Source organism: Oxyura jamaicensis, unplaced genomic scaffold (assembly GCF_011077185.1).
Source record: "Oxyura jamaicensis isolate SHBP4307 breed ruddy duck unplaced genomic scaffold, BPBGC_Ojam_1.0 oxyUn_random_OJ214, whole genome shotgun sequence".
Lineage (NCBI taxonomy): Eukaryota > Metazoa > Chordata > Aves > Anseriformes > Anatidae > Oxyura > Oxyura jamaicensis.
The window spans coordinates 1-10,958 of record NW_023305712.1 but is presented as its reverse complement, the minus strand read 5'-3'; the positions used below and the strand labels follow the sequence as shown (position 1 = coordinate 10,958).

General features: G+C 40.7%; 1 protein-coding gene across 2 annotated transcripts; it reads right to left on the bottom strand.

Moving 5' to 3' along the window:
- Window positions 1–1,389: 1,389 nt before the first annotated feature.
- On the bottom strand, window positions 1,390–10,952 carry LOC118158817 (band 4.1-like protein 4B). 2 transcript variants are annotated; one of them, XR_004746902.1, is made up of 4 exons: window positions 10,719–10,952; window positions 9,911–9,944; window positions 4,202–4,269; window positions 1,390–1,710 (listed from the first exon to the last, which is right to left on the bottom strand). XR_004746902.1 is itself a non-coding variant. In XM_035313506.1 (3 exons), exons 1-3 carry the CDS (start codon window positions 9,965–9,967, stop codon window positions 1,563–1,565), a joined length of 273 nt encoding a protein of 90 aa, XP_035169397.1. In that variant the 5' UTR covers window positions 9,968–9,982; the 3' UTR covers window positions 1,390–1,562. The 2 variants fall into 2 exon arrangements, 1 of the variants encoding a protein (XP_035169397.1); XM_035313506.1 differs by lacking the exon at window positions 10,719–10,952 and having other exon boundaries at window positions 9,911–9,982.
- Between the last annotated feature and the right edge of the window lie 6 nt (window positions 10,953–10,958).

Below are 10,958 nucleotides of genomic sequence, written 5' to 3'. Positions count from 1 at the left end.
TTAGTGTTGTTTTGAGGAGCGAGGGAAAATGGGGTGCAATGTTGTCTCCTGCTCTGTTGTTTCAGCATCCTGGAGGGCAAAAGGTATGGAATGAAGTTGGCCCCTGGCTGAGCCTTTGGTGAAAGTAGAAGCTGGAGAAAGATCCCAAGAAGCGTTCCAAGGGTTCTTGAAGGTGCTAAAGGTGTGGCATCTAGTATTTGACAGAGCTGTTTGCAGCTGACTGAGCAGGGAAAGAGGCTATGAAAATGGCGGGTGTGAGCCCTCTGGGGCCTCTGGTCAATTCCCCAATCGGCTTCAGTTGGGAATTGAGAATCTGTTCCAACAAGGTCCAAAAGAAACCCCTCTAGAAGTTTTGGAGCAGCTTGGAAAGGCAATGAAGACAAATGAAAATCGATCCCAATTTGGAGCCTGCCTGGGAAGGCAAACAGAGGCAATTGGCTAGCCTCTTTCTAGGCCAATCGGCCCCTGATCTCAGAAAGCAATTGTCTGAGGTTGCCGGCTCAAGTGGCAAGAGTCAGAGCAGGAATGCCAGGGAGCTGGGGCATCTATCCATGCAGATCTCCTGGTTTCAATCAAGCTAGGAATGAAGAGAGGGGCATGGATTTTTGGTTGGATACGGGAGCTTCTTTCTCTGTGTTAAACTAGAACTCTTCAAGAATCAATTCCATGCGAGGCCAATGGTAATGAAATGTTTCTATGATTTCTAGCAAGCTGTCTCAGTCTGGCAACTTGAGACACTTGAGTGTTGGGTAGTCATCTGTCTTAAAATGCTGAGAAGATGGGGCTGCATTGGTTTCCCAAGTGGCTGTCATAAAGGCCTTCAACTTTGCATTCGGTTGAGGCAGTGGTGATCTCCTCCTGATTGTATTTCTCGGAGTAATGTAGCTCCTAACAGAAGCGTGGCCTTATTATGGCTCTATGGCTGCAGCTGGTTTCAGTGTTCTTCTTCACCTAATCCCTAGAGGAAGTTCAGAGTTGTGAAGGAAGATGGAAAGATGGCGAGAGATGGAAATCCCTGATGGAAAGTGCTTGGAGAACTGTGGACGTTAGCCCTAGAAAGCATCCAAGTCCTGTCCTCTGAAGCAAATGCCTTATTCTCTTGAGATCTAAGGAGGTCAAAAAAGCCAATGTTGTACCATGAAGGATTGGTTAGAAAAGTCACACACCACACTTCAGATCAGGGCCATTTCTCCAGTGCCTAGCACTGTACTCACGTAACTTCCCTCCCTTAGATGACAGGAGGATAGTGTTTATTACCTGTAATCAGATTACAGAAGAGTTTAAGTGTACACTGGACTTGTTAAAAAAGGTTTGAAACTTGCACAAGGAACAGACTTCAGAACTGGGTGGGGGAATTCTGCACAAACAGCTCAGCACGTACTTTTTTTAAACAAAGATACGAAAAATACTTTTCCCAAGAATGTCCATGAACACTAAACAAGGATGGATGTACGTATAAAGACACACTTTATGCACAATACACTTTGAACGTACTGCAGACAGACAAGGACCATGGAATGCAATGATCATCTAAGATGGCAGATGAAATGAAGGTGACTTTTTCAGAGAGTCGTCATGAGTTTATCTTGGTACACCATACTTTGGACTTCTCCTAAATTCTTCTGGTTCTGTTCTTGAATATATCGTAAACTGTTGTCCTCTCCACTTGTGGGGGGTTTCCAATATGGCCTGTCATCATGATAGGGTGGCCTGTACCATTTGCATAGTTATTGGTTAGTGAGAGATGGAAGTAAACTTATGAGTGCTACACAGTAACATGAGCTCATCCAGCAAGTGCTAAGCATGCGTACGTTGTGATGGACGGCTATCACAAAATGAAGGAACTGGTGACAGGTCTGATAAGAACCTATTGAAACAACCAGGAACCTCAAATTCATTTCAGAAGGCTTTGAAGAAGGCCTCAGCCATTTTAAACCTCTCTCTTTTCAAGTGTTATAGACAAGCATCACGCATCAATGCTGCTGAACCCCAGAGGGAGGAGAAGGCCATAGGAAAACTAAATGAGTACAACAAACAAATAAAATGAAATATATCATGCAAAAAGTTGACCTCATTAAAATATATCCCTGAGGACTGAAAAACTAAGACAATCTTGTCAAGAATGAAAATTGCTCTTATGAACATACTTCCATCCACTCAACACTGGTGCAGTTAATTACACGGAAGTAGCCTGCACATTACAGCCCTATTTTGTTTAAGAGCCTAAAGGTAGTGCCTGGAGTCTGTAGGTAGTACAGGTTTTTCTCTATAACTATGTACTGAAACTTGCAAAAGTACTATGCATTTTTTTTCCTTATTTGTTCATTACTTGTTGATACTTAGAGATATGAACCCCAACCAATCCTACAGTTTCTCCTGGATCATTTTGAAAAACAAACAAAGAAACAAACAAACAAAAAAACCACTATTCTGAACAGGATGTAGGAAACCACAATATTTAAGATTCTCTTACTACCAAACTGAAGTTGCACTGTTTTTTTATTATTATTTTTTTTATTATTTTTAAACCTAGCAGAAATAGAGCTAGGCTTTTATTTACCTGTTTTTAAGGTAAAGTTCTATTATAGCAAGTATTAAATGGAATGAATTTTCTTGCAAGATGCAATATTGTTAACTGCAACCAAATCATTTCACTGAAAGGATTTTACTATTAAAACTACGAAAACTGAGACACAATTACACAAGTTACTAAACAAGTATTTTGTAAAAATATTTGCAAACATTGTTACCTATATAAACCCATATAAATATATAGACACGGAATTGCTCATTTATAGCTTCGTTTCAACCCACGGCCCATTCTAGATTTGCAGGACCAGCAGAAAAACATCTCATGCATCTGTAGCTTAATCTCAAATTCACAGTCAGATTAAGTTTTGTGAAATCAAGATGTTTGTGATGTTAGATGTGCAACTGCACTACTTTGACTCCAAGTTAAAGTAACTTAAAGCTTCCACTTTATCCATGTTTAAACACTTTTACCTTCCTGGAACAAAAATTCAAAGCACCTTTTCTACTGAATTTGCAGAATGGCTTTTAAGTATGTTTTTTAGACTTACTAGCCTAGATATAGAAGAGCCATGGTTCATATTTCACTGGCCTTAATCTTTGCCCAGGCAGCTGAAGTGGGAGATTGTCTATACACTTCACAATATGCTATTGTGTTTATTTCAATATCACTCTGCTCCAGGGCGAACTATTTGGCTTTAAAATGTGTCTTACGTGAAAAAATCTTTAGAAAAAAATCAGCAAAACCTCAAATGACTTATAAAGCCATTAACCTCCATCAGTAGTTGATTATGGGTAATTTGAAATTGGAAATTTTAAATGACAAAAAATGGACATGTAAACCTTAAAACCAGGAAGAACCTTGAACATGAAGTACAGGCAAAGTTAATTATCTGATTTAAACATTCTTCTGTTTCTAAGAATTTTAATATCTGATTTACTGCTTTATACTAGGAATTCTGAGATGACAATGAGTATACCTGCTTCTCTGCCCAATCAGTACTTCTATTAAAATATTTGCCCCTGTTCTGATTCTCAAACTGAGGCCAAATTGTCTTTTCATCCATTTTAAGCTCAGCTTTACCTCCGGAGTCACTCACACTAGGAACAAAGCCTAGCTGTTTTGATGTAAGCATACAGAGATTAAAATGTAAAATGAATAGAAATGAAGATTAAGTTTTTTTTTTCAGTCAAGTCAATAATAATTTGCCTAAAAACCTGAGCAACCTAAGAAAGTTTCTTTCTATTAGGATAAAATGGCAGCTGATTTTTATCACACATACAATGCACAGTCACATATCCATCAGCGGGTGTGTGCCTCCACCTGTGCATTCCACCAAACTCGTTCAAACTTGGATTGAATTTCTTCCAAAATTTATTTTCACTTCATTTCTCTTGTTACTAATTCAAAACAGTGCAACAACACGAACAGGAATATTTGTGTCAAATAGTTGTATCAGTGTACATTATTCAAGGTACACTTTATTTTTCCATATACATTTCTTGCAAAAGATCAAAGAGGTGCAAGAATCGGTTCACTCTATCACCTTTCTAACTTCTGTTTGCCTTTCATGTGCAGAAAATCACCTGATATGCCCACCAAAGCTTCATACCAACAGATTTAGATAAGTTAAGAAGTAATAATCTTTTCCATGAAGTGAGGCTTGCTTACCTTATGTTCCCAGGGGTGTGTGGATGCCAGTGTGGCTGAGCAGGATGTATATTAGGATGATACTGTGGCTGCAAGGGAAAACATTAAACCTGGTTAATGAAATCATATAAGAACTCCGTAGTAATTTCAACTTTTTATTTTCCTGGAGCCATGAGGAACACGCTACCTGACTAGAAGCCCCACTGTTTCAGACCTTTTCCCATGCCCTTTTTGCATATACATGAGACCTCTTAGTGATGAGCTTGCTCATTAGGACACATTCATGGACAAACGCAGAGCAAATTGTTTTTCTGTTTGTGTGATAACCTGAGACATCTAGTGCTTCTCATAAAAAGCACATCAGAAGAATGTCAGCTTTAATCAAAGGTGGTGAGTGAGAAAGGTTATTATAGCAGCTGCCTTCAGAAGGTCACCAATCTTTGGTGACAGCATTTCTCTCTCATAGCCAACAAAAACACCCCACGAATGTGGGAAAGGAATTCGCAGGTGGCTTTGCCCTGCTTCCCACGTCCTTGCATTAGAGACAATGAGGAAACAAGCTAGAGACAAGTGCATGGAGAAGCTAGACCAATTATAAGTTGTTATCGGCGCATGCTGTAGTTAGTTGCCTATATATACTCTGTGAGAACCTGCAATAAAGGAGGACGATTATACTCGCATCGAGGTTGCATCGTTACTCCGGTCCGTTTCCCTTTCCAACAACATCTGGTAGCAGAGGATGGTTACGCACCAGACAGTCCAGCGCGACTAAGTCTCCGAGACTGCGGTAAGCAGCTAGAGGAGGAGGGATTGGGAAAATAAACGGCTGAGAGGGTGCCGCTTGGCAGACACGGGTCAGGGTCGCTCCCTACCTCTCAGGGGAAGCACAGCCACGGAACTGGAGACTGCTGCATTGTTGCTCGCTGGAATCCTCTCTAAGAGAGGTAGCGAGACAACGGGAAAGAAACTGATCAAATTGATCAAGTTGGGATAACGATGGGGACATTTTAGAGAGACTGCCTTGCTGTTCCCTGTTACGGAATGGCGGGAGTTCGGGAATACCGTGTGGGAAAGGATTATAACAGGGGATTCAAAAGATGAAAAGGAAGTGAAAACTGTCTGTGAGTTGTGACGAACGGTATTAGAGACATTAAAGGCTATGGAGGCAGAGAAGGAGGTTGCCTGCGCCGCGGTCCAGATGTCAACACTAGGAGCGGCAGCCCTTGCAGAACTGTTACTGACTTTTAACACGCATTGCGGGCGAGAACTCTGGGGATGCCCCTCTAAATCACGCGGAAGTCCCGCCGGACCCACCATCGGGTGCGGAAAAGACGGAAGTTGGCGGGGCCAGGTGAAAGCAGAGATCTGAGCCGCTTGCGGAAGTAACACCCCAGGACACCCAGGGGGGATGTCCTGCACCACCCACAGGAGAGGGAGGAGAGGCGTGCCAACCTCCACCCTCGGCTCTGCCGCTGCTGCCCCCCCGCCACCCCCGGGTCGGCCCCGAGCCTCCCTCTCTGCTTCGCTCCGCTGCGTCCGCCGAACCGAGCGGCTCTGCCGCTGTCGCTACCCCCCACCTCCAGGCCGCCCCCCCAACCCCCCCCTCAGCCCGCCAGTCTTGTCTGCTGGCGCTTCAGACAGCAGCGTGGCCAAGGCTTCAAACCTCCTACCCCAGATTTGTGATAAATCCTTATGGTTTCTACCAAAAAAAAAAAAAAAAGAGAAAAAAAAAAGAAAAAAAAAGAAAAAAAAATGGAAAAAGAAAAGAGAAAAGAAAAAAAAAGAAAAAAGAAAAAGAAAGAAGAAGAAAGAAAAAGAAATGAAAAAAAAAGAAAAAAAATGAAAAAGGGAAAGAAACAGGAAAAAATATAAAAAGGAAAAAAGAAAAAAAAAAGGAAAAAATAGAAAAAAAAATGAAAAAAATGAAAAAAAGAAAGAAAAAATGAAAAAAATCGAAATTTTTTTTTAAAAAAAGAAAAAAAGGAGGGAAAAAAGAGACAAAAAGAAAAGAAAAAAAAAAAAAAAAGAAAATCAGGGGAAACTGGTTACAAGATACCAAGAGGAGGAATGTTTGAGTGTGGAGCCAACTTTTTTGGAGAGATCCTGGAATGGTTTGGGTTTGCCCTTGCCTTCTGCACCATCGAAAGCCTTGCATTTGCATTGTGTACACTTTTTATCTTGGGCTCTCGGGCAAAGCAACACCACCAGTGGTACCTTGAGAAATTTGAAGACTACCCAAAGGATAGAAAAATTCTGATTCCATTTGTGTATTAACAGATGCTTTGAATACCATCAGGTTCTGGTGGTGACGTTGTTTTTGAAATGGTTATGGTTTGGAACAACTAACACTTCCCAAGTGTTAGCCAGTTAACATACTCTGTTCACTAGTGACAAAGCCTTGCGCTGCTATTAGTTACTGCTTTTCTTCTTAATGGAACCCCCAGATCTGATGGACATGGTGAACAGGAACAAAAGTGTTTTTGCAACAGCACAGCACCGTTGTGAATACTTAAGGCAAGATGACTGAATTCACATCGTGGAAACTACTGTACAGGATTTCTGATGTTTCATTTTCAGCCTATTACCCATGTGATCTAGCCATGTCCTGAGGATTGTGCAGTGAGCCCAGTCACCCTTAGTGTATAAATTGGCTGGTGCCCCTTGCCTCTTACTTATCTACATACACAAATGGGGTTGATTTGTCTTGCCTTACTAATTTTCTTCCCCTTGCCCCCATTTCTAGGAGAACTGATGCAGACCAAAGACATTGATTTAATATAGTTGCTGTTAGGTGAGAAATGTTCTTCCTGCTCTCTGCACTCTTGCACAGATATGAACACTATATAGGTAAAATGTAATACTGTTTACACCAATAGCTGTAGTGGTAATTCTCCCAAATAAATGAATTAGTCATCTACCTCTAAAACTTCATAACTATCTCAAATAATATACAACATTTGTTTTTGTGTTCAGCACTATTTTTAGAGATATATTTTTTTTATTAAGGGTGCATTAATAGTGATAGACTGTTCTCCAAGGATTTTTACAGAATTTTCTTACTATGCAGTTTTGAAAAAGTCTTTCTTTTCCTGTTGATAACGGTCCAGTCAATCTTTATATTCAAAGTTTGGAATCTTTTAGTGTTTTCTTACTGTTTCATTAACGTTAGTTCTCACATTGCTATATCTTTTCCTGAAGGAATCCAGAGGGATTTTAAAGACATGGTAGAATCTCAAGTATACAGACTTCTGAGTTTTGGACACATATATGTGCTTTGAATATTTGTGATATTAAAGAGTATTTTTTTAGAATTTCAGAAAACTCAGTTTTCTGCAGAAACCCTTAAAAAAAAAAAAAAAAAAAAAAAATTACATTTCATCCTGTGGCCCTAGCATTGTTTCATCCTGACACGAATCAAATGAAACATATTTCACAAGATGAACTGCTGCAGATGTATTTTGGAAATCTCTTGGGAAATCAAAAACAAATTGATAACATAACTTTACTAGGTGTTGAGTGTTTTGGTATGGTATTGTGTTAAGCTTTGTCCAGTGTTCAAAATTCTTTTTTGCTATGACCTACACGGCTGTAGTAATCCATGTAATATGAGGGTGGAACTTTACTCTTCTAATTTTAAATATTTCCCTTAAAAAGTACATTCAGGAAATGGGCAGTAAGAAAGGACTTTGCCACCCAAGATTTTTCTTAACAATGGTGTATTCCTGCTTTCCTTCTTGTAACAGTGATACAGTACTTAGTGCACTGAAGTCTTGGCTATCATTAAGGACTTATTCAGTGATACAGAGAAACATAATACACTTTACCATTATTAACTGAAATAGCCAAAGGAAAGAGGGGAGAGAAGCTGTCACTCATACCATGATGATAACTTATTCTACAGCTAAGCCTTTGGACTGCCAGTTGCTCCGCACAGAGATGACCAGTTACTGCCTCAGTAGACACCCAGGAAACACCACAGAACAGGTTGGGAAAGGCACTTTACATAATAAATCACCTAGCATTACCCTTTCCTCACAAAGAGGTGCCACCCATAGTAAAACATTACATAAGTATGAATTCCACACTGCCACGGGTGCCAGAATCAGAGCAGGCCTTAGTGATGGTAACAAATTTAAATACAGGTCTTTGGGAGGGACCCCAGCCTCTAATAACTTGGGGTCGAGGGTATGCTTGTGTCTCCACAGGTCACGGACCAAGATGGGCGTAAGGCCATGGTTGGCCTCCTCCTCACAATCGCCGCTGTCATCGGTTATTGCCAGCCCTGGGTCTCCATCCAACCATGCCACAACATCGGGGTCACCCTCACCAACATGACAGGACAAGAAGCGATGTGCCTGTCCCTGGCTTAGTGCTAACGACCCCTTTACGACACGTCTGGTGGGGATCCTGGCAGATAACAAAGATTGGACTGTCTACTTGCTGCGAGCGCCCCTAGAGCCACAGGAATTAGATATCCTGGGAAGTGTAACAGCCACATCATGTGTAAGGTTCAATTACATGGGCAAAAACCAAACCATGAAACAAATTGTCAATGTCACACCTGCTCCTTATTGCAATGCATCTCTTTGGTATAATTATACAAAACTATAATAGCATCGTTCCTTGTGCCAGGAGCAGCTCTGCTCGGCTGTGGGATCGACTGTGGAATGGACACCCCTAGGTGCACCCTGAGCATTTTCCTCGGAGGGGTCCCCACTCTCAGCCAATCACCACAGGAGTAGACATGGACCTCCTGAAGCCGCGGACAAATTACCTTAAGTGATATTTTCTTGTGGTATGAATGAAAAGTGAAAGAGGCCTCTTTGCGTGAGTGTGTGATTGTGCTGTGTGAGTGAGAAGTAGCATTGCGGCGAAGCACCATCCCTAGTGCTTAGTGACGTGACTTGTTGATTGATGTAGATTCTAGTAGGCACGCTACTTTACAATCATAATTTGTATGTGATTTTCGCCCTGTTGGTTATTGTAATGTTGCAGTGTTTGATAGAAAATATATAGAAAGCATTTGGTTGATTGTAAATAAAAAGGGGGAATTGTGGGAAAGGAACTCGCAGGTGGCTTTGCGCAGTTTCCCACGCCCTTGTATTAGAGATAATGAGGAAACAAGCTAGAGACAAGTGCATGGAGAAGCTAGACCAATTATAAGTTGTTATCGGCGCATGCTGTAGTTAGTTGCCTATATATACTCTGTGAGAACCTGCAATAAAGGAGGACGATTATACTCGCATCGAGGTTGCATCGTTACTCCGGTCCGTTTCCCTTTCCAACAACACACAAACAATTGACCAGCAATGAACTCTTTAAGTGTTGCTATGGTGAAGATAATCACAACTCTGAACTTGTGAAGGCTCCTCCAATGTGAGATGCTGCTCTACACGGAAGTGTTGCTCACAGAGCCGTCTCTTGGGGTCCATCACATGCACAGTCCCACAGGCTCTAACCTGTCATTTCACAGAAAGGGAAGGGAAAGAGGGTGGCCAACGGAATGTATTCAGCTTGCAGAGCATCCAAGAACACAGGGGACGCAAGGCAGAACAGCCCACTTCACTTTCCCCTGAACTCCCCCCAGTTTGATGCTGCTTATTTCTTGAGTTCACCTCAGAGGAAGGAAAGGGGAGCTGAACACTTGTCCTAATTACAGATGGAAGAAATATTGGCCCCTAAATAAGAGAACTACAAGTTAATATTCTCCTTCAAAATTGTTATGCTTACCTGGTAGTTATGAACTTCAGGAGTATTTTTAGCACTAAGAGAGGGAAAAAATAACATATGTAATCAAGACTGACAAAACCCAAAGATACACAAAACAAATGCCTTTTAGATTAGTACTAAAAAAAAAAAAAAAAAAAAAAAAAAAAAGTAGAAGCCTGATTCTAGAACTGTCCAATGGAAGATCTGTTCCTAGCTGAATTCTGCTCGGTCTGCTTAAGATCAGTCATTTGTAAGAGTAAGGGCTCTGAACAACGGAAGAAGCATTATTCTTATTTGTATTTAACTCAACTGTGCAGCCAAAACAGTTTACTTGCACTAACAAATTATTAATTTTTATTAAAACTTCCAGGTCAGTTTCCTATACATCAGGGTTCTACTCTTCAAGGAAGCATTACAGTTAAGTAAAATTCATACACTTAAGGACATCAGTAGTTTGTCCAAGATACAAGCCACAGCAATTATGCTGCAAAACTCTATTCTTCATTTTACATTCACGAAACAGAAACAAGTAATGCCAGATAACTTAGCATAACAGTAATAAGCAGAAAGGAAATATGCTTAACTTTAATCTGATCTCAAAAGGAAACACAAAAGGAAAAAAAATATATAAAAAAAAACGTGGAAGTGCTTAAAGTCTCTGAGGCAGTCCCCAAGGAGAATCTGGTGCTGCATAATGACAGATCCCCAAGCAATTCATCCTACACCGGAGAATTTGTGTCAATAAATCCTTATGTAGAAATGCTTTTTAGAATCCTTTTTGCCTGACAACAGCAATTGATAGGTAAAGAGAACTTGGACAGTCACTTACCACAGTTGTGCTGCTTTCACAGGATTGTTTGCTTAAAAATCAAACAAAAAATGTAAGGCATGTGAAACATCAGTCATTTTACAGCTATTGTCATTGGGATGTCACACTACAGCTTAAGGGAATACTCATACTGACATTTGCCTGAATTTGTCAGAACCCAGGACAGTTATGAAACCATCCACATGTACCACATAATTGACTCTCATGTAACAAATAACACTATCTCACAAATTCAGTAAG

Bases quoted from the DNA above. Each gene is read 5' to 3' on its own strand.
- LOC118158817 (XM_035313506.1), bottom strand. From the start codon at position 9,967: ATGTTATTTTTTCCCTCTCTTAGTGCTAAAAATACTCCTGAAGTTCAT. The intron at 4,270-9,910 runs GTAAGCATAACA...TTTCCCTTGCAG, and splicing joins CTGAAGTTCATAACTACCAG to CCACAGTATCATCCTAATAT. The intron at 1,711-4,201 runs GTAAGCAAGCCT...CAAATGGTACAG, and splicing joins CACACCCCTGGGAACATAAG to GCCACCCTATCATGATGACA.